The sequence below is a fragment of the Haliotis rubra genome, unplaced genomic scaffold (genome assembly GCF_003918875.1).
Source record: "Haliotis rubra isolate DU_JTF1 unplaced genomic scaffold, ASM391887v1 Scf237, whole genome shotgun sequence".
Taxonomy (NCBI): Eukaryota; Metazoa; Mollusca; class Gastropoda; order Lepetellida; family Haliotidae; genus Haliotis; species Haliotis rubra.
Window position 1 is genome coordinate 1,202,239 of NW_025766414.1, and position 21,931 is coordinate 1,224,169.

The 21,931-nt window shown below is 42.9% G+C and overlaps 2 protein-coding genes across 2 annotated transcripts in view; one reads left to right on the forward strand and one right to left on the reverse strand.

Moving 5' to 3' along the window:
* The window catches only part of LOC124278435 (prosaposin-like), a 43,210-nt gene extending 42,637 nt beyond the window's left edge, over positions 1 to 573 (reverse strand). The window contains exon 1 of the mRNA XM_046714140.1: positions 427 to 573. Within this exon, the coding sequence (XP_046570096.1) occupies positions 427 to 472 (46 nt within the window). The 5' untranslated portion in view covers positions 473 to 573. The remainder of the gene's footprint in view (positions 1 to 426) is intronic.
* A 1,991-nt stretch (positions 574 to 2,564) lies between these two features.
* LOC124278436 lies at positions 2,565 to 10,861 on the forward strand. The gene is made up of 10 exons (XM_046714141.1): positions 2,565 to 2,871; positions 3,125 to 3,250; positions 3,828 to 3,941; positions 5,356 to 6,019; positions 6,237 to 6,349; positions 6,654 to 6,785; positions 7,171 to 7,346; positions 9,277 to 10,043; positions 10,446 to 10,491; positions 10,784 to 10,861. Exons 1-8 carry the CDS (start codon positions 2,677 to 2,679, stop codon positions 9,896 to 9,898), a joined length of 2,142 nt encoding a protein of 713 aa, XP_046570097.1. The 5' UTR covers positions 2,565 to 2,676; the 3' UTR covers positions 9,899 to 10,043; positions 10,446 to 10,491; positions 10,784 to 10,861.
* Positions 10,862 to 21,931: the final 11,070 nt, after the last annotated feature.

A 21,931-nucleotide genomic window follows, 5' to 3' on the forward strand; every position in this document is an offset into this window, starting at 1 on the left:
ACCTCGCTCCCGAAAACGTTTTAAAATTTTCTGAATTGTTCTTGGGTTTATACCTGTCAAATCAGCAATTTTGTAGCTTGATTGGCCTTGCTGTTTCAAGTCAACAATTAAATTTCTTTGGTCAGGTGTCAATTCTCGGTTGACAGGCGGCATGATAGCAGACGACAAAAATATAAACAAAGCAAGGGAGATAATCGCATATTATCGGTGCTAAACATATTTTGTGACCTGTGAAATTTGTACCCCAAATCACATCACGATTGGTGGCTTATCAGCACGGCGAAACGCTCTCAAAGTCAACCTACCCCTCAAAACATGGGCAACGTAACATGTTTTGCGAACAGACTTTTTGGCCACTGACTGTAGTAGGCCAAGATCCCCCCGACAAGTGGAAACTGTTGTCAACAATTATGGAACTTTACTCACCTTGGCTGGCAAATGCCAACACCAGTAATGCGAAGAAAGTCTTCATGTTGATCCCTCAAGAGCCAAGACAGGCCGCTGCGTCTGTTACACTAGTGTAGAACGACATATCAAGCACAGTTCAGGACACTTTGCAACTCACGTGACTCAAAATCATATGACTCCCGGTAACAATAATATCGCAATTTGATTGGTTGTTTCTCTCAATCTAGACTTGCTGAAGGGCTTTTATCGTGTAAATTTTTTTTAACGAATCAATTCCGCAATCGATCTAATTTAATTAACACAGAGGGGATATTTGTGCAATTTGAGAAATTGTTTTACGATTCGTCACCGCATGTTTTATATTAAATAGTCAAATTGCAATAGTAATTATAATTTCTACGTGTGTCAGTGGACCTCCAGACCTTAATTTGTTCTTCTCTCACTTGTCAACCTGTCACTGAATCCTGCGAGTCTGTCGAAGTACAGTAAACATCTGAAATGTTCTTTTTAGATTTTGTTAATTAGTTTTCATTACTCAGCGTGAGCAAAATGCATGGCAGAGGGTACAGTTGCGTGCTTTTCGGGATTTACTCAAAACGAAAAAAGAACACTTCAGCATTCTTCATTTGTTCAGAGAGAGAGAGAGAGAGAGAGAGAGGAGAGAGAGAGAGAGAGAGAGAGAGAGAGAGAGAGAGAGAGAGAGAGAGAGAGAGAGAGAGAGAGAGAGAGAGAGAGAGAGAGAGAGAGAGAGAGAGAGAGAGAGAGATTATATATTTATTCTGTACATAGTATTTTAAATTGTCCTATATTGTCATGTGGCTGCTTCAGTTGTATTGAACACGTCGGATAAGAATCGGAAGTCAATGTCTAGTCATGCGCACACACTTCCCTTCCAAAATAGAAAATACGGAAATCAGCATCTATATATAGAACTCAAGGTCACACAAATGTCGTCGACATGACAGATTTGACAGGTCAATCCGGGGGTAAATTTTCCTGGGAAGACCATTTTGCTTGGAGTTCTGGGAAATACTATGGCTATGTAACATGCCTTGACGACGCCATAGACCTCATACAAGAGTTTTCGTACGAAACCTCTACTTCTTACGTTGAAACTAGGGCAACAAAGTGAGGTTTCTGGCGGCTTTACAATCAATGGAGGTATACTTAATGTTAAATGTGTCGCCTTTTATGACAAGTTCGTAAAATTTCAAAATATTTTTCAATTGTATGTTATTTAATTAGTAAACAATGCACCCCTTCGTTTCATCAAGTTAATCATGTATACCCACCCACATAACCATAACAGCTATTATGATCACAGTCTAACATCTAAGTTGTGAAATGGGCGCTTCAATTGTATCCTGTTCAACTTTTATCACCAAGTTCCTGTAGTATTAATCTGTTATTAAAGCTCGCAATGTATACCTGCTAACTGCATTTTGTTGCTACTGTCATTCTCACCTCATCTTGAAATATTATGCAACCACCATTTTCGTAACATTTGAATCAAGTTGTCCTGTGTAAGGATCTGTAAATAAACATGAGCTAGATGGTGAAATATCTGCAGGTCTAAACCAGTAGGGTCATCAGGTTTGTTGTCCGGTACAGAAGTGTCTGTTATATTTGAATACAATTGTTTTAGCAAGCATTATGGGTTCACACATTTACTTCATCGTTAGGTGTGAAAGAATGAAACATATATTATTTTCAGCAAGTGTAATGGGTTCCCACATTTATCATTTCACAAGTAGGTTGGTTTCATACTGTGATGTGCATAATAATTACATAGTCATTATTAATATGGAAAGAATATACAAAGAAGCTTTTGAATGTTAGTCTCAAGAATAATGTGAACTCATCAGTTCGATTCCCATCTAAAGCAAACATGTCTACACTCTTTCCCATTATACTGAATATATTTTATTTTTTTGTTTGCTGTATGCATATTTAGTTTCTTATGCAAGATGAATTTCTTTTTGTTTATAATGTTAAATGTTTCCTAGTAACGGTGTATGTAAGTGCAAATTAAAATATCAACATCATTCACGTATTTACTCCCTTTCATGGTTGATAATACTCACATAACAGGTCATTCTCATCTGCAAACTTTTTCCCGTTAAAGGAATAAGTAAAAACTCAAAACTTTGTGTCTTTCATAGTGAAACAGATACAGTTCCTTTTTATTCATCTATGAAGTATCAAGCACATTCATCAAACATCATACTTAATACAAACATCAGTGTCATACATTAGAACTATTTGCTTATGAATGTGAATAATAAGAAAAGTATTTTATGTTTTGTAGCACCCCACTTGCAGAATCATCTTCTACGTTTCAAAGATGATGGGAAAGTCAAACATGGTTCTGCTATCAATCTAAATGGAATCCCATTTATGGTTGTTGGGTCACGGCTCATGGAATGCCATCAAGGACCGAATCACCGTCAAAACAACCCTAGTGTAAGTTGTCTTGATATACATCAAAAACGAAAAGAAGTTATTTCTGTTATTCTTCAAAGGGGCAACATATTATCACCCAAACATATTTCACAATCTTATGTCAAATCGAACTCTATTCACTTGGAAATGGGTGTCAGAAATATGTGTCAAATGAACACTGATAAAGCCCAATGAAACCATGAAGCATCATTACACATTACGTTATTGTTGCGTTTTCAAAATCACATATTACAATAGTTTCTTGTTCCATTAGGACCATCATGACTGTGACCATGGTTACACACAGAACATTCCGGCAAAGAAACTCACAGGTAGTAAAAAAAGAGGTTGTTCAGCTGCTATCTACCTTCGGGAAGTCATCACATTTCCTGATTACAAGGTATACAGCAGCATATGTAGTGAAATGTAATATAAAGCTAACAATAACATTCTGAACACTTTTAAAATCAACCTAAATCATAACACATCAGTTAACACGTTTACTGCCACCACCAGTATACTTTTAGTATGAGTGTCTGTTCGAATTTGCCACTACTAGTTATGTTGTAGCTCCATCAGTGGTATTGTAAAATCAGTTTCACCTGTTGGCAAAACAGGTACAAGAAACAAACACATCCTGGCGGTAAGAAGAATGCAAGGATATGTTTGTTTCTTGTGCCTATTTTGCCAGCAATTGAAACTGGTTTTACAATACTACTGATGGAGCTATGACATAACTCGTAGTGGCCAATTCGAACAAACATTGATACTACGGGTATACTCTTTAATGCCAGTGAACATGTTAAGTACCAATGTTGTGAACATGCAAAGTGTAAAAAATCCATTTATAGGAAAGTACTGCAAAAGTCAAGAACAAAATCAAATGTAACCTGTGCACATACCTTTCAGTATTGATATGAACATTTAAAAAAAAATCCAAACAATACTAACAAGTAACAAATATCATATTTATACAGCTAATCACAGAATCTCATCACTACAAGCAGCTTAAATCCGAGGAGCTCAGAGCAGCATTAGAATCACCTATATACGATGAGATCAACAGAAAAGCTTATCTTCATCGATCTACCATCTGAGGAGCTTCACTCAAACCACATAATGGGACAGGTAATCATTCAAAATAAAAAATAAATGATGAACGTCAACCTTCATTAGAAAGCATGGGGTATGAATACACACAAATCATCCCATATGAAAGGGTAAAACACACTGAATCATGCCCCACCTGTTGTGTCATGTATCAACACATGGGGTATGAATTCACAACAGTAGTATATTTAACAGAAGAATCATGTACATATTCTATAGTCTGTTATTACACTATGATCATTAAATATCTCGAAACAGGTATAAGTGCACAAAACAAATAATACAAGGGTCACAAACCGCTCATTGAAGAGCACCTGACCAGCTGGGGGTCAACTCACCTGGCTGTGCTCACTTGCACCTTAATGTGTGCTGGTGCTGTTCCATCAGTCGTTTGTAACCCCTTGATATGAACCATGAAAATTGCACAATATTACAGGATGGTTTCTTTAGGAACTTCTTCCACGATTTATGATATTGTGGTCACAAGTTACTGATCATAAAACGTCATATTTCATATCCTGTAAGGTAAATAGGCTTCAGTACCATGTGTCTTATTTATGTTTTGTGCACTTACCCTTAATCATCATCGTTCTCAGAGCATTATAAATCGTCATTACTGCACATATAGCAGCCTACAATAGTATTTTAATGGCTCTTCAGCCCATAGCAATATACATCATCACATTACTGCACATATAGCAGCTTAAAATAGTATTTTAATGGCTCTTCAGCCCAGAGCAATATACATCTTCATAATACTGCACATATAGCAGCCTACAATAGTATTATAATGGCTCTTCAGCCCAGAGCAATCTACCTCATCGTATGACAGCACGCATCATATAGCAGCTTACCATAGTATTATAATGGCTCTTCAGCCCAGAGCAGTATACATCTTCATAATACTGCACATATAGCAGCTTACAATAGTATTTTAATGGCTCTTCAGCCAAGAGCAATCTACCTCATCGTATGACAGCACGCACAACAGGTTATAATAGTATTATAATGGCTCTTCAGCCCAGAGCAATATACATCTTCATAATACTGCACATATAGCAGCTTACAATAGTATTTTAATGGCTCTTCAGCCAAGAGCAATCTACCTCATCGTATGACTGCACGCACAACAGGTTATGATAGGGAAATCACACCTGTGTTATATACAACATAGCAATTATACCCCATCTGTTATCTATGTATGACTGCTATTTTATATATATTATACCCCATCTGTTGTCTCATGTACCAAAACACATTGGGGTATGAATCCACACCTGTAGTATATATAACACAGGAATCATACCCCACCGGTTGTCGTCACATGTATGACAACACATGGGGTATGAATTCCCACTTGTGGTAAATAAAAATAATTTTCAACGCTTTTTTCAGGCTGCAGATTTGAAAGCTCCAATTGATTCCCGGCTAATCGACCTGATAAAGCAAAGAGTCAACGACGGCATTTATAACACAAATGAAATGAAAAAACATTCCCAGTTATTTGTGGAATGTCTTTTTGCAGGAAAGACCATGCCTAATCGTTTCAATAGAAGATTTTTTCCCAGCAGGGAAGATTTCCGTAAAATCATATACAGGGAGCGCAGAAGACTTCAGCATGGCCTCCTGGATCAGGAGTTTTTGCTCACCAAAATAGAGCAATGGAAAAAAATCAGACCACATGACAGATGGTATTTTCGGCCATCAAGTGCCACTTGTACTGACCAAACTGACCAAACAGGAGCTACACTACAAAGTTTGCTCCTGGTTTACCAGGCAGACTGGCAGCAAATGTTGCTAAAAAGATATGGCATGGACATTGTCTTTCTCGATGCCACGTATCGAACAACACGTTATGCTCTGCCATTGTTCTTTCTTTGTGTGAGAACAAATCAAGGGTATGTTGTTGTGGCTGCATTTGTCATCGAGAAGGAAGATGCTCAGTCAGTTGAAGAGGCACTCCACATAATCCAGGATTTCAATCCATTCTGGAATACCAAAAGCTTCATGATTGATGCTTCAGAGATTGAAGCAAATGCTATTACCAACACATTTCCAGGTCTGTATTTATGGCTATGTAACAATTATTCTTAAGAAACTGTTTGAAAAATACTGATATGTTTAACAGCTAGCAACAGTCAACATAATGATCGCTGTGAATGTAAATAATTGGTAATATATCAGCAATTACCACCTTCAATAAAATCACTGTCATGATTTCTTTTCCGTTATTCATAATCCCAATAATCTCATACAAAACTACAATAACATTACAGATGCAGAAATATTCATCTGCGACTTCCACAGGAAGCAGGCGTGGCAGCGCTGGACATCAGCCATTAGAAATGGAGTGGCGGAGCAACAAGAAGAAATTCTGAGATTGTTGAATGTAATTGTCACAAATAGTTTCACACATGTTAGCTCAAGTCTGTTCCACATAACATAGTAATGAAGGCATGTACATATTCTAATAGTAGGAAGGTGAAAAGTATTCACTCAACTTACAGTATATATCAGGGAACACAGATTGAGTGATTTTAGTGTAACGCTACTTTTAGCATCATTTCAGCAATATCATGTCATGTCACATAACAAATGATAATAACAGCACGCATGCGAACGCTTTTACCAACATGCAACCCCAACGATCTGTAACAGATTCACTTGCATTTCTTTAAAATACTTCTCAACAGTGTGTTGCTGAATCAGCCACACCTGCAGAATTTGAAAAGAACGAGGAGGTGCTGAGGCAAAGTCATATTTGGAGAAATTACAAACTGAGACATTACATCAACACTCACTGGCTTGCAGAAGGCAAATACCAGGTAGGTATCTACACATATATGTATTTTTGCTTATTCTTAGAATAAAAACATTGTCATTTGTTATTGACAGACTGAGTTTGGGTTTACGCCGCTTTTAGCAATATTCCAGCAACATCACGGCAGGGGACACCAGAAATGGGCTTCACACATTGTACCCATGTGGGGATTCGAACCCGGGTCTTCAGTGTGACAAGCCAACGCTTTAACCACTAGGCTACCCCACCACCCCATTTGTAATTGAGGGATGGGAATTTCTTTGTTTGGCGTATTAACCAAACCATGTTTTGTTAATAACCATGCAAATGTACGTATTCAGTCAGTTGTATATTCATACAACAAATAGTAGACAGACATAGCAATAAATGTCTATTTTCCATAATTTCAGAAATGGGTACTGGCCTACAGGCACAGTTTGCTGTCATTTATCGTCAACACCAACAACGGCGTGGAAGCGCAAAACAAACTATTTAAACACGAATATCTGGCTCCCTTTAGAGTTAAAGCTCTCAGTGGTCTCATGAGTACGTTGGTTGACAACTTCTTTGAAGACGCTCATCGAAAGTAAGTTCAAAACCCACACATACAGATACATACATACAGACAGATATAACTATGCAGTATAATAATACCCTTTACATTGTATACTTCATCTTTAAATGTAAATTTTAGAATAAATGAGTGAGATAGAGTTAGTTTAGTTTTACACCCCACTCAGCAATATTCCAGCTATATGGCGGTGGTGTGTGCATAATCGAGTCTGGACCAGACAATCCAGTGTTCAACAGCATGAGCATCAAAGTGCAATTGGGAAGCGATAACGTGTCACATAAGCCAGCGAGTCTGACCAAGCGATCCCTTTAGTCGCCTCTTACGACAAGCATTGGTTACAGAAGGTTCATTCAAACCCGAACCTTGACGGGTTGGCATTACATGAGAAATATTGGGTGTTCCTATGTTCGTTGAAAGTAATACACATTTTTCATTACATGTATTTTTGAAGATTGCACATGGAAAGATAATTTTCATAATTTTTCAAGTTGCAGTTACTTCAGTAATGGTGAGTATTGTTCAATGGCATCAGTACTTCTCATTTCCTTAAGCTTTGTACCCTAACATGCATGTTTGATATGAAAGTAGATCAAGTGTAAAGTTGCTTGCAATCATTACAAAAATGCTACACAACTAGTTCATAAGTATCTGCATAAATCGGTTAAAAAGAAAAAATATCTTGAAAATATATTTGTTTATAATTCTAAATAAATCCTACAATAACAATTCCCCATCCTGTAACAATCCCACTGCCATTACTGTCTTTTCTAAGCTCGCTTGCACCTTCTGTTTCTATATCCGCACCCTGCTTAAACCATATGACTGCTAATCGTATTTTGGTGTCTGGTGTGTCTGCATGTCTGCATGGTAGTATTAGAGTGAGTGAGTGAGTTTAGTTTTACGCCGCACTCAGCAATATTCCAGCTATATGGCGGCGGTCTGTAAATAATGGAGTCTGGACCAGACAATCCAGTGATCAACAGCATGAGCATCGATCTGCGCAATTGGGAACCGATGACATGTGTCGACCAAGTCATCGAGCCTGACCACCCGATCCCGTTAGTCGCCTCTTACGACAAGATAGTCGCCTTTTTATGGCAAGCACATGGGTTGCTGAAGACCTATTCTACCCCAGATCTTCACGGGTCAATATTAGAGGGGCGGTGGGGTAGTCTAGTGGTTAAAGCGTTGGCTCGTCACGCCGAAGACCTGGGTTCGAATCCCACATGGGTACAATGAGTGAAGCCCATTTCTGGTGTCCCCCCGCCGTGATGTTGCTGGAATATTGCTAAAAGCGGCGTAAATCCAAACTCAGTCAGTCAGTGGTAATATTAGAATAACACTGTTACACGTCTAATTCTGCAGCAGTGTATTCTTGATTTCTTGACATGAGTGTGTTCAGGGTTACGCCACACTCAGCAATATTCAAGCTATATGGCGGCAGTCTGCAAATAATCGAGTCTGGAACAGACAATCCAGTGATAAACAGCATCAGACCTATTCTACCCCTGTATCTTCACGGGTCTCTTTGACATGTAAAATGTTATTAGTAACATTGTCAGTACCATTGGTCTTTGCACATTATATCAACCAGATCATGAAAAATTGATTGGTAGAAACACTTTTTTTTTTAAATTGATATGTTATACTTATCCTGACTCATGCTTAATTGCTTGTCTCCTTCTTGCGAAGGATAGTGGAACACTTGAATACCCTTTTGAAGCTCACTTAAAAAAACAGGATGTAAAATCATTCACCCAGTGTTATCTTCCTTTAGACATCTAAAGGGAGATAACACTGTAATTGCGGTTACGTCCGCTTTTTTGGAAGGGAGCTTCAAATGGGGATTCAAGTGTTCCACTATCATTCGCAAGAAGGTGACAAGCAATTAAGCACGAGTCAGGGTAAGGAAAAATATGAATTTATGCACCTGTATATAAAGTTACTATAATTATAGATACCTTGATGCGAACGTAACGATGTCGGAAGGATGGAGGGAGGGTATGGAAAGCATTCCAAAGGAGCTCCATCACAGGCCAGCTCCATTCATTAAGCACATGAGGGAGCTGAAGCAGAAATCTGCTCACATCACTTCTGAGATGGTGAAGGAGGTGGAGGTGGACCTGTATGAAGTTCAATCAGAGAACACATCACAATCATACAGTGTATTCCTGGGCAGTGAAGACACCAAATCCATTCCATCATGCACATGTCGGCAATTCCGCAAGGACCATCTGCCCTGCAAACACTTTGCAGCAGTGTTCCGGCATGTGCCTAGTGTGAGTTGGACTTCACTGCCCAACTTCTACAGGTCCTATCCAATCATCACTGTTGATGATGACTGTGTGAAACCACAACCCATTAAACCTCTTCCAGCTGCTGACATTTCAAAACCAGAACCCTCGATCATACAGCATGTTCATCAGAAAGATGAAGAACATGTTAAGGAAGATTCACCACTGCAGCTGGCAAGAGCAGCTAAGTCTGTAAGGGAGGTCATTTCCCAAATACACAGTATGACATTCCTTGTCAAGTCCTTGGGGGTTTTGGAAAAAGCCAGATGAGAGTTGGAGACAGTGGCCACACATCTAATGACCCATGCACCAAAGACAGATGGCATCCTATTAGAATCTGCCCCTGTATCAAAAAACCCCAGCAAGGTCCGAGACCTTCCCCAAAGAAAAAGGAGAAAGGCCTCAGGATTAAGAGGTGTGTGGTAATGTGCTCTTGTCTTCAAGTAAGAATGGAGCAGCTTAAAAATAATATGACTGAATACACAACATAGTGACATTGCATGGACAGTTCATAGTTTAGAAAAAATTGATTTCTTGTATAAAAAAATGACATCTCATACTTAACCAGAATCAGACATGAAATTCTCTCCCAACCTTCAAATAACTTTGGCATTGAGTTTCGATTGAAAGTGGAGAGAGTGATGACTCCGAGCATGGTCATTGGGTGCCTGGTGATGCTTTCAGGTCAGACGTTTGTATTTTGGGTGGGGGGGATACTGACGTTTCCAATCTCGGGCTGAAACAGAGAGAAGCAAATACCCTGTTATATGATTCCGGAACATCAGAAATAAGTGACCTTTTGTTCCTTTTTTTTCAGGGTACAAAAAAACGAAAGACAACCCACAGTGAAGACTTGGCATTCGGTAATTATTTTACTGAATATCTTATAACGATAATCATTACCATTTAACGAGAACACAATATGTAAGTCATAGGACTGTGCAGTATTACCAGTATATGGCATACCTGTATGTCGGAATTCACCTTTCAAACGATAAGTACTTTGGCTATTATGTCATTACATTACTTCACATCCTGTAAATATACATAGAACCATGTTAATAACAGCTCATGAGGCATTTAAAGGACTTTGACATTCAACATTGAAAATAACTGAGCAATAGTAACTATTGGTTATTCACTTTTTGCAATTAGAATTCCCTTCAACATCCTCAAGAGTGAAGTCTGAGGTGTGCTTTCCCAATGTAGCGGGTGAACAAGTGGAAATAGCAGCAACTGGTAAGGGGATACAATTATGAAACAGTTAACTTGTTATGCAACCAAAGGACATAAATGATAATATATATATATATATATATAATGATTATGAATTAATTAATTCAACATAAAATAATCACATAATCTAGAGCAATTGAATTGGAGTAATAACTGTCTTAAATCATGTTTGTAGTTGAAGACAGTGTGACATCTGCTCCCGACCCTGAGGAGAAATATTCTGTTACCATCAGTTTTGACGCACCACAAAGGTCACCGAAAACCACCCCAGAAATATTGAAGTTCGGTAAGAAAATGAAGTGTGTTAACTAAACAATGATAAAAGAAATTATGAAACACCTCCAGCTCAAATTATGATATGAAACAGATATTGCAACATGAACCTTTTCTTTGTAATGTCTCAGGTGCAAGAGAGAAGTTCTGTAATATCACAAGAGTGGAGGAACCAGCCCATAGAATGCCCAAGAAAGGCTTACGCTATTACGTTCATGGCGAAGTGTTGGAATTTGAGGATATGAAAACTCTTCAAAATAACAACTAGCTAAATGACAAGGTAGTGTACTAAAGTACCGTTGGAAATAGCAAAAAATGGTTTTAGACGTTACTCTGTACCCCTAAAACTTACAAAACTACAAATAGCATATGTCGAAATATCCCATTTTGGGCAAACTTGATTTTTAGTGGGATGCGTAATAGGATATCCAGAAAAGCATGTTTACTCGTAAAATCAGAAAAAACTTAGAAGAAATATTAACAGCTGCTGAAAACAATACATCAGACTATAGATGGCAGTTAGGTCGCTAAGCCATGTATTATGACGGACCATTGACTCGCCTGGCATGAAGTGAAAGTGCTGCCTACAGTGATTGAGTTTAGTTTTACGCCGCACTCAGCAATATTCCAGCTATATTGCGGCGGTCTGTAAATAATGGAGTCTGGACCAGACAATCCAGTGATCAACAGCATGAGCATCGATCTGCGCAATTGGGAACCGATGACATGTGTCGACCAAGTCATCGAGCCTGACCACCCGATCCCGTTAGTCGCCTCTTACGACAAGATAGTCGCCTTTTTATGGCAAGCACATGGGTTGCTGAAGACCTATTCTACCCCGGATCTTCACGGGTCGTGCTGCCTACAGGCACAAGGGGGCACCTGAAAGATATTTTATGCTTTTCCCTTTGTGTTGACTATGTCTAATCTATTGATTAATATCTCACATGTCTCTCTTTTATAAAGTTAATGTTGAGATATGTAAAAGAGTATGATACCTGATAAACATAGAAGTGCATCCTATTAAATGTCTCCAAATATATATATTTTTCCTTATCCTGACTCATGCTCTTTTGCTTGTCTTCTTCTTCTTGCGAACATAGTGGAACACTTGTATCTCCTTAATTGAAGCTACCTTCAATGTAAAATCACTAATTGGTACTCACCAAGAGTTGCCTCCCTTGCCCTTTGCGCGGGAACAGGTGTCGCCACCCTCTGGCCTCATGCTTCACTCTCTCCTTCTTCGCCCAGTGAGCTGGATGTGAGAGCGCCTGTGTCTCCTTACACACTATATCCTTTGGTTTTTTCTTAGTTAGTTACCTCTTATAGGTTACTATAGAGGTATAGCTAGTATCATTCATTAATTTGTATTGATAATTAATCGTATTTCTACTGTTTATTCACGTGAGTTCGTGATTGTTCAGCTAGTATTACGTTGATGAAAATCTGTACTATTTGTAGATTACGTTTTTCTGTTGCTGACCCGCATTTATTATGCCCTAGTTGTGCTACGCCTTGTGCGTTTGATTCACGTTGCAGTTACTGCATTAATCTATCTAATTCTGCTTTTAATAAATATCATCTTTGCGTCTTGAGACGTACCGCAGATAGGTCACGCAAACAAGGGTTAGACATGGCCGATACATCGGATTCCCCATCCAGTCAGCTGCTGTCGATCGACCCCCTCCCGTCTGGTGTTCCGCTAGAGACCCCTTCGGAGGAGGGGGCGTGGGATGCAGTCCGCCGCCTCCAAGAAGCGTCCTGCCTCCCCAGACGTCCCGTCATCGCAGCCAAAGTCCAATCACTTCGTACCCCCAGGGCAGCGTCTACCTCCAAGGGAAAGTCTACGAAGTCGTCAAGAACTTTCTCAGCCGAGATCGTTCCAGCCACCGAACTGGGCCTCTACGATGATCAGCCGATCATCATCCCTGACGTACGCCACAAGAAGCGGCAGGTGACAGCTACAGTGACATCAGCAGAGATCGCCATGCAGCCTGATGTCTCTACACTGATGTCAGACGACTTCCCTGAGGGCCCAGCCGCTAACATCGCAGAGAGGGCACCGACTACTTCGTCGCAGACCATCCCAGATGAGCTGTTGCGGCAGATCATGACCATGATGGAGGGCCACTACAGACGGGAGAAGCAGCCAGCCCAGGGCCTGAGCAACGCAGACGACACCCCAGAGGCACCCCCCCGTCAGCGTAGAAGCCACGACGAAGCCACCTTCGAGACCACCTCGACGAAGGACCCAGATGTACAGCCTTCGCGAAGGCAGGAGAGATCATCACCTTCCTCGGCCTCATCCTTAGATGCGGACTCAGACCACCAGACTTCACGGAAGCCGTCACGGAGGTCAAGTCGCCGTTCCCCAGGTCCGGACGCAGAGGAACCTTCACGAAGGCCTTCACGAAGGCCTTCACGGAGGACACCTGACCCCAGATCGTCATCGTCCAGAAGGACATCGAGGAACTACACAAGAGCTTCGCGAAGCTATCAACATTCTCCTCGCAGGTCTCCGAGAGAAGGTCATCCCATAGACACAGATCACCAAGACGATCTCCTCGCCGTTCACCACGCCGATCTCCTCTTACATCACCACGTCGATCACCTCGCAGGTCACCACACAAGTCTGCACACAAGTCTACAGTCAGGTCTCCCCAAGTGTCACCCGACATAGAGATAGCAGCACACAGTTCACCATCAGAAGAGCATCAACCTCTCATCACCGATGCTGGGACAGAAGATGATGGAGGACCTTTTTTATTTACCGTGCTGTGTATGGTATGGTCCTTGGGGTAGTCGCTGGTGTCGTACAAATCGAGGTGTTTTTTCATGTCCTCGTACACGTCCTCGGTTCGAATCTCCATCAGCAGGGAATCCGTGTCAGTGTACAGCACTTCGCACCTGTCGTCGTACTGTTTCTTAAGCTCGTTGTAGTAAAAGTCGTACATCAGGTGTTTGGATAAGTCGAGGATGCTCATCCCCACGTAAACAGGCCGGTTGAATTTTATGTGGCTTTTCTTCATGTGTAGGGCAACTAGGTCATCGGTGAATATTTTGCTACGGTTGAATGCCGGGGCTGGCTATCAGTCTCCTGAGCTTGTCTTCCTCATTCGACCGAACCAGCTTCACGGTCACGCGTTTCCTCAGGTTCTCCATAGTCTTACCAAACACCGAGTTGTTCATGAGCTTGTAGAGATTTTTCTCAAAGTCACTGGTGGCCAGCTTTCGGAGGTCTGTGTTCATTCTGATGTAAGGCTCCATCCAGGGGCTCTGGTTGAACACGAGCACCCTGTGTATTTTGGTCAGCCTCATACCCAACGACAGGTACAGCTGTAGGTTGCGATAGTGAACGATGTACTTGGTCTTATTCATTAAGTTAGGCACGAGTTTTTCAACGTCCGCCACCCGCCCACCTAACAAGTTATGTTGGTACTCAGACATCCAGTCTGGGTTAACCCTCATACGTTCGGGGGCCAGGGGGTAGCTGTTGTGTGATGTGTGTAATGCCTTGGGGTATTCCAAGTCAACCTCGAGGATATAACCTTTGTTCGAATCCGGCGCGATGCTCATAACATCAATGGGTGATTCCCATTCAAATCCCCCTGTGGGTAGATACTGGCTCATGGCCCAGCCGTACAGGTTGTTGGCGTCGAGGTAGAGAATGTGATTGGTTGGCTTGCTAGGGTCGTAGCCCTTCACGTATTGATTATTTGCTTTCGCGTATCGTTTGGTTGCCATGCAGATCCCGCCTGCAAGCCTTTCTCAATGAATAGGTGCATGTCGTAATCTGTAAGCAATTCCAACTTAACTCCGGTCTTTTTAAGCAAGGCATCCCACGACAGACCTGGGCTGGTGTAATACCATGCGGGGTCGAGTTTATACTGCTTGAAACATGTCTGCCTAAACGTCTCAAACACGCCGGCTAACAGCAGTACATCTGTCCTCAAGTACAGATCGTGATAGTCACCCAGGTTCTTACAACCCAGTTTATTCCATACGCGTTAATAGCGTGCGAGTAATCGTCTTGGGATATTGCCGAGTCTGTCAGATTGCTGTAAAATTCTTTGATGGGGGGTAGTCTGGTCTCGGCGAACTTGGCCCAACTATCCATGTTCTCATAGGGATACACACCCTTCCTCATAAGCAGGGGTCTAGTTTCGGCGTCTGTGTATAGATCGGTAATAGGGAAGGTATCGTTGGCCTTGACCAGACTGTCTAATGAAGACTGGAGAAATTGAAACGAGTCTATGAACCTAAGGCCGTTTAAGCTGAAGGAGATGTATCTCTCCATGTTGTTGGGGATGCACGCTATATTACCATCGATTTTCGCGATGGCCTGCATGATCAAGTGTGAGTCGTACCCTCTCAAGTTGTGAAAAACCACGGGGATGTTTATTATCTTGGGGATGATTCTAAGCTTGAGGTTACACGCGTTGTGAGCGGCGCCTCTATACTTACCGGTTATGTGGCAGTGATCTCTCACCGAATCACCGTTAAGTGGTGAGTCACACACGTGACAGTTAGTGCTGCAGGTGTGAGCTAGCCTGTCGTCTTGGGTCATACGCATGGGAGCGACTCTATACAGTGCGTTCCTAATAATTTTTTCTTCCTCCTGCAAACACTTAAGAAATCTTTCAACAGCGTCGGGACCCCTGTACACTACCGGAGCTTTCGTTTCCCCGTCACAACGGACGACAACGTATCCAAACCCACAGGCTTCATGCTCTTGTGTTTTGAGTGTGGTTGGGGTACCCCCAACAGCCTCAACTGGTTTGACCAAGGCTTCAAAGTCGGCGTAGATGACATAAGGCACAGGCATTTGGTTCTTGTGGTTACCGAATTTTAGGATATTGTCACCTTCCTTAGGCATGTCGACCCGTATAGCCGTCTGCCCCACACCTTGGCAATCCTCCCGGTGGGATTCTAATAAATCAGCTCGTGTGAAGCCATGTAGGCACCGTTCGCAGAAGTGGGTCTTTTCTCTGTGTGCCGATTGGTCATACAACAGCCTGCTAAAGTGTTTTATCCATGTGTAGTGGTACTTGTCACCTCGCTGGATCATGAATATATTGATAACACGAGGGGGGTTTCCCCCTTGGGGCTCCCCCAGTTGGGGTTTCCCCAACGATGGGCTGACTCTGTGCACTATTGTTGTGTTACCTTCGTGCTCAAAGACATTTATAGCTAGATTATTCTGTTTTTCTATTTTAGTTATCTGGGATATGGGGGTGGGTTCATCTATACCATCCCAGTTGAGCCCATCATCTTGGGGATAGCTAGAAAGCCTGTCTGAATGAGTGTCAGCTGGAAACAAGGCTGACCTGATAGCTACCCTCAGGCAATCGTCTCCTCTATTCTTGACGTTGACCATGGCATGTTTTTTCCTATAGTAGGGAGGCAAGTCTAGGTATGACCCGCCTCTGAACGGCACGTAGTTAGCTATGTCTAGATAGACATTATCGATTTTATCTACAGCCCATCCGGACCCCAAGTGTGTGTAGCGTTCTAGGTATTCTCGTATTCTGCTGAAAACTGGTATCGATCGATGCGTTAATGGTCTCTGTATGCGTGACAACCTCTTGCCTACCTCTGAAGTAAGGCTGAACGTATTCAGTGGCCCCATTCCCTACCTGCTTATCGAAATGACATTTTAAATGTGATCTGAAACTTGATACTTCCCAGACTGTCTAGTTCCTGATTTATTTTATCAGCTATCAGTGGCTTAATATCTGTAATGTCTATGTTCCTATTAACATGCATGCGCCAACCTCTCAAATAGTTACCTACAGCGGCTCAGTGCGCACGAACTGTAGGTCGATAGCTCTATTCTGCCGTAACAGTTCTACAAGCTGTGGTTTATTCATACGGGAATACCCACCTAACCCCAAATCACGAACTTCAGCTTTCAATTGTTTTACAGTAGGTACGGGGCATGTGATAACAATGCGTTTAACCCGCTCTCCCAGGTTTGAATAACCCTTGAGCCCAAGCTGTTTTGCTTGAGCTTTTAATTGTTTTACCGTGAGAGGGGCTTCTAAACCTAGTAATTTCAACAATGCTGGTTTGGGCATTCGAGAATACCCAATTACACCCCTCTGCCTGGCGACCAGCTTAAGTTCACCAACAGTAGTCATAGTTGCGTACACACCTATGAAGATCAATGTCTAATTGGGCCGCCGTGAAAGGTAAAAAAATCTAGATACACTTTATCGATTATTCCCTCGACCCACCCGAACATGCAGCATAGTAGGGTGTTTTGTATTACTTGCAACGAGTCGTCAACAAGTATATCTATATCCCCATGCACATCTACTCGCCCCCCATCAAAGTAATTCCAAGTGTGCCCAGCCCATGGCACATCAAACCCTACTTTTACCATGATTGTAAACGAGCACCCCTTATATAGTTCACTAACAATCATGGGTTTGAGGACACTGATATCTATACTTTCCCCCACATCCATCTGCCAGCTTCTCAGGCAACCTTCCCTGGGCTCAATTTCCACAAACATAGCTATACGTAGGTGTGTATAATCTCTAATTGGGCTCTATCTTGAGAAGCCGCCTACGTTCTTTTATGTAGGCCTTTTTGTTCTCGTAGATGAGGTGATGTCTGACTACGTTCGCTCCGTGAGCTTTACATAAGCAGTAGTGTCCTTTCACACCTATGCCACACACAGAACACGAGTAGTTAGGGCTTCCCATGTGGAACCAACAGTACCCCTCTGTCCTACATTTCTTACCACAGGGTTCGTTCTTCCCCATAAGTATGTATTCACATCGGTATGGAGCAGGTCTCATGTTTAGCATACTTATATGAGTACTTAGTCTAATTGTTTCGCAACCAACGCAGTCGCCGCTATACCCAGCGCTATGAAGGTCAGTTCACGGTCCATTTGTCCCTTGGATGGTGTGTAGTACTGAGAGAGTGTGGGTTTATTGAGTGGCTCCAATCGTTTACCAGTTAATAAGAAGTATTCTCTCGCTGCGTCGTCGACATCGTGGAATGTTTGAACGGCATGGTTTTCACACCTGAGTTGTTCTGGAGGCGTTTTTTAGCGTACTCGGATTGTGCTGTCTGTAATTTTTCAATAGCGAGGTCGTGCGGCTTTCTCTCTGCCTGTATTTCAGCCGCGTGCGTGTGACTCTCGTAGTTTGAAAAGAGGAAATTACTCCCGAAAATGCCAGGGCATTCACTAACGCACCACCGACCATCATAGCTATCGTGGCCATCCTATATTTATTTCATAATATCTTCAGGTATTATCCCTTGTTTTACTAGGATGTCTTTTGTGGCCATCGCCATACCAAGGTTCATTATTAGCATACCCATATCCTGCAGGTTGAAATCTAGCTTGATAGTCGGTTGTTTAAGCACCATTTTGGTCAACCGAAAGCGTACCCTACTGCTAGACTGGCGACCACGGTGGCGTGGTATCGTCGTTGACGAAACGTTTTCCCCTCAGACATTATGTATATGATATAAAAATATATATTTTATTGCATGATATGCGGGTTGACCTTTAATTCGGGCTCCCTGGGATTCCTGTGCCGTGTATATAACCACGAGATAGTCACGGCAGCAGTTGCGCATACAACCAACAATAATCGAGACGGGTGGGTCACCTTAATAATTTTATGTTGGTTACACCACCGTTTTTTACCGGCAGCTACTCTCTTAGGATTCTTCTGCCTGGTGACTGTAGGGGGTTGGGGTTCCACCTCCAGTTGTTGGGGTGGGGTCTGCTCGGGAGGGTTCACCGTCTCCTCTGAAGGGGTCTGGGTCTGTGCAGCATCCATCTATACTATTATTATTATTTTTCCTCTCAAATTGACAATGCTTTGCCGTGATAATCGCCGCCGTCACCGGGGCTAACAACATACCGTATTTGTGGTACAGATCGCAGCTAATAGAGCTCAAGGCCTGTTCGATAAAAGGGTCTTTCTCAAGGTCTTCCCACAAGTAAAGTCGGCGCTCCGGGGGGATGGGAAGGAAGTATGACGCAATACCAGTGTATATCTGAGTCATAGCCGATCCTATTGTCTTTGTCATTTCTGAACCTAGTCTAGCCTCGTATTTAGCGTACAGTTTATCTATTTCTTCGGCTGACATTTTGTGAATTTTATCCGGAGTGTACTCCCCAAAGTAATGTTTGGCTTTGCCACCAACAGCCAACGCCACCAGTTTCTCTCGCTTATCATCGTCCACCTGTGGTGATTGGGGTACCAACAATTGTTCGAGCAATTCCTCACACTCCATCTTATAATGTGATAAGTAAGTTTTAGTTTTAACAATATAATACCCTATGCAGGCAAAACACAGAGAAATGAAGGTTAAGTTGCACACGACGAACACTTCAAATACCATAGCTATAACTAAATGCTTAGCATTTGCTTAGCTTTGCTTAGCATTTGCTTAGCTTTACTTAGCATTGCTTAGCTAAAACACCCTATAAGCCACGGGTTGGTCGGTCTTGAGCACGAGCTTAGCGTGTTTAGTTTCAGCGAGCTGTTTCTTAACCCGTTCCCGTTCTAATTTGCTCATCACATCGTTCTCTCTCAAACACTCCTCGAACGAATCCCTGTCCTTGCAGTGAAATAAGGCCACCCATCGCGTCTGCTCCCTGAGGTCTTTCAACACCGAGTTGAACTTCTGCGTTAGCACCCAGACGCTGTGATTTGCGTGTCGGCCGGAGAAGGCCAGGTACGATAGCATGTCTCTCTTTTTTGTTATCTCACGATTAGCGCTGCAGTCGTCCAGTATGAACAGCGTCGACTCCCCTTTAAATTTCATATGGTAAGCTTTCAACCAGTCCTGTAGACGTGGCCCCGGATCGACTCTGTGTACGTCCGGGTCCGTCATCACCAAGGTCTTTCCGTTACGCGTTTATTCATGCTCAGAGTAGGGCACATGATAACGATGTGGTCGAACACATCCCTGTAGTACCCTCCAACATATCCAACACGAAAACGGTCTTCCTACAGCCAGTCTGCCCGCACACTATGGCGCAGTGTGGGTCGCGTGGTAAACCAATGCCGGCAGGCAAATCAGTAGATGGCTTGCACGAATCTCCCATTGTCTATATTAAGTTGCGCGTCCATAATTACGTACAGATATAATTTCAACTTGCCAGCGGGTTGAGCCTTCTTGGTAATCTGGATAGTAATCCCCTCACTACCGTTGTCTATACGGCGTCCGCTACCATGTAGTTTATCGTCATCCGTGGATCGCATGTCCAACCACAGCGCGTACTTGTTGGTTAAGTATTCACCGATTTGCACGGATGATAGGTCCAGGTCTTTGGCTATGTATGGATGTTTGCTCGGCAGCTTTTTTATCTCATCCCACTGCTGGTACGCCCTCATACCATGACTGAACAGCTGGTTGGGCACGCCCTCGATGGTCACTTCCACCTTTTCAATCTCGGGGTTGAAAAACTTCTCGCTGTCCCTCCGGAACGGCTCGTAATCCTCCACGGGGACGATCAGGATGCCTTTCATCGATCGCGCCGGCACGTTCAGGTTGATATTCCACACAGTGTCGCTCTTATCCCGCGCGATGGATCTATGCCTCAGTATGCGATCGTATTGGTGGATGGTCACATTCCCGAGTACTGATTTCGAACCTGCCTGGCCAGCTCGGGTTAGTGACCATGTCGAACTCCAGAGAGATGTTGTCTATGGTATAACTAGCCTCATCGCCGTTCGGGCGTCTACGCACTACTTTGCTGTAGTCGCTAAACGTGAGCTCGTAGATTCAAGCCTATCACCCAGCGCGCCTGGTAAAAGCGCGCTGGCGTTTCGTGAGCAACTTCGAAGTCGAAGCGCACGCAGAACCTGTTCCCCGTGCACGCTTGAGCGATGGCCTTTTCACCGTCCGCGATCTTAGATAACTGGTCTGCCGTGAAGGCATACCCAATCGCGCCGACCTGGTCGATTTGCTGATGCCCTGGTACACGCGTCATTGACGCTGTTCTCCTCGCTTCCAGAGGTCCCTGTAGCAGTGAAACACGTCGCTGTCGTCGATGCTCAACACCTCGCTACCGGTGATCTTGATGGTGGTTTTCTTGATGATAGCTCGACCTACGCTCCGCACTAGCTCGCGTTTGTCGTTGTCGGAGGTCAACGTGAGGTTGAACGCCAGTCGAACAGTGCCTGGTACAATGAGGTCATTCGCGCCAAGGTTTGGAAATCTAACCAGCAGCGCGTTTGATTCTGGTCTATCTTGCTGGGGTTGTTGGTGATGGTCACCGACTGGACGACGGCTTTGACACCTAGTGGCTCTCTCGATCTTCTGAAAGGATCTAGTTTTCTACCGTACATTGTTATATAAATGAAATATATAAGTTTTAATACTAAATAATGGCCGAGTATATCCCTATGGATGATATGTGGGATGATAATGCCCAGGCATTCGATGAGCAGGAGACCTCGTTCCCCTTAAGTACTGAACTTGTACAGTCGGCCGTCGATGATTATTACGACGCAGTTGAAAATAAAGACAACATCAAGCCGTTGGGGAGGGACTATTCCAAGTTTATGGTCGATAAGAAGGGCACGCTGCGATTGAAGGCTTACCCGTGGGCTGATATCATAAAAAAAGACGGGAAACCATATGCTTTGTCAACACTCACAAGTCGCCCTGGTGGGAGTCAACTGCTCCGTGGGGAACTAGGCTTCATAGATTACGGTGGCGCACGGTCTAAGCTTCCCCCGAAGGTCGTCCAAGATCTGCAAGTAGCCAGGGCCAATACTGGGGATGCTAAAGAAACATCGGACAGTATCGAAA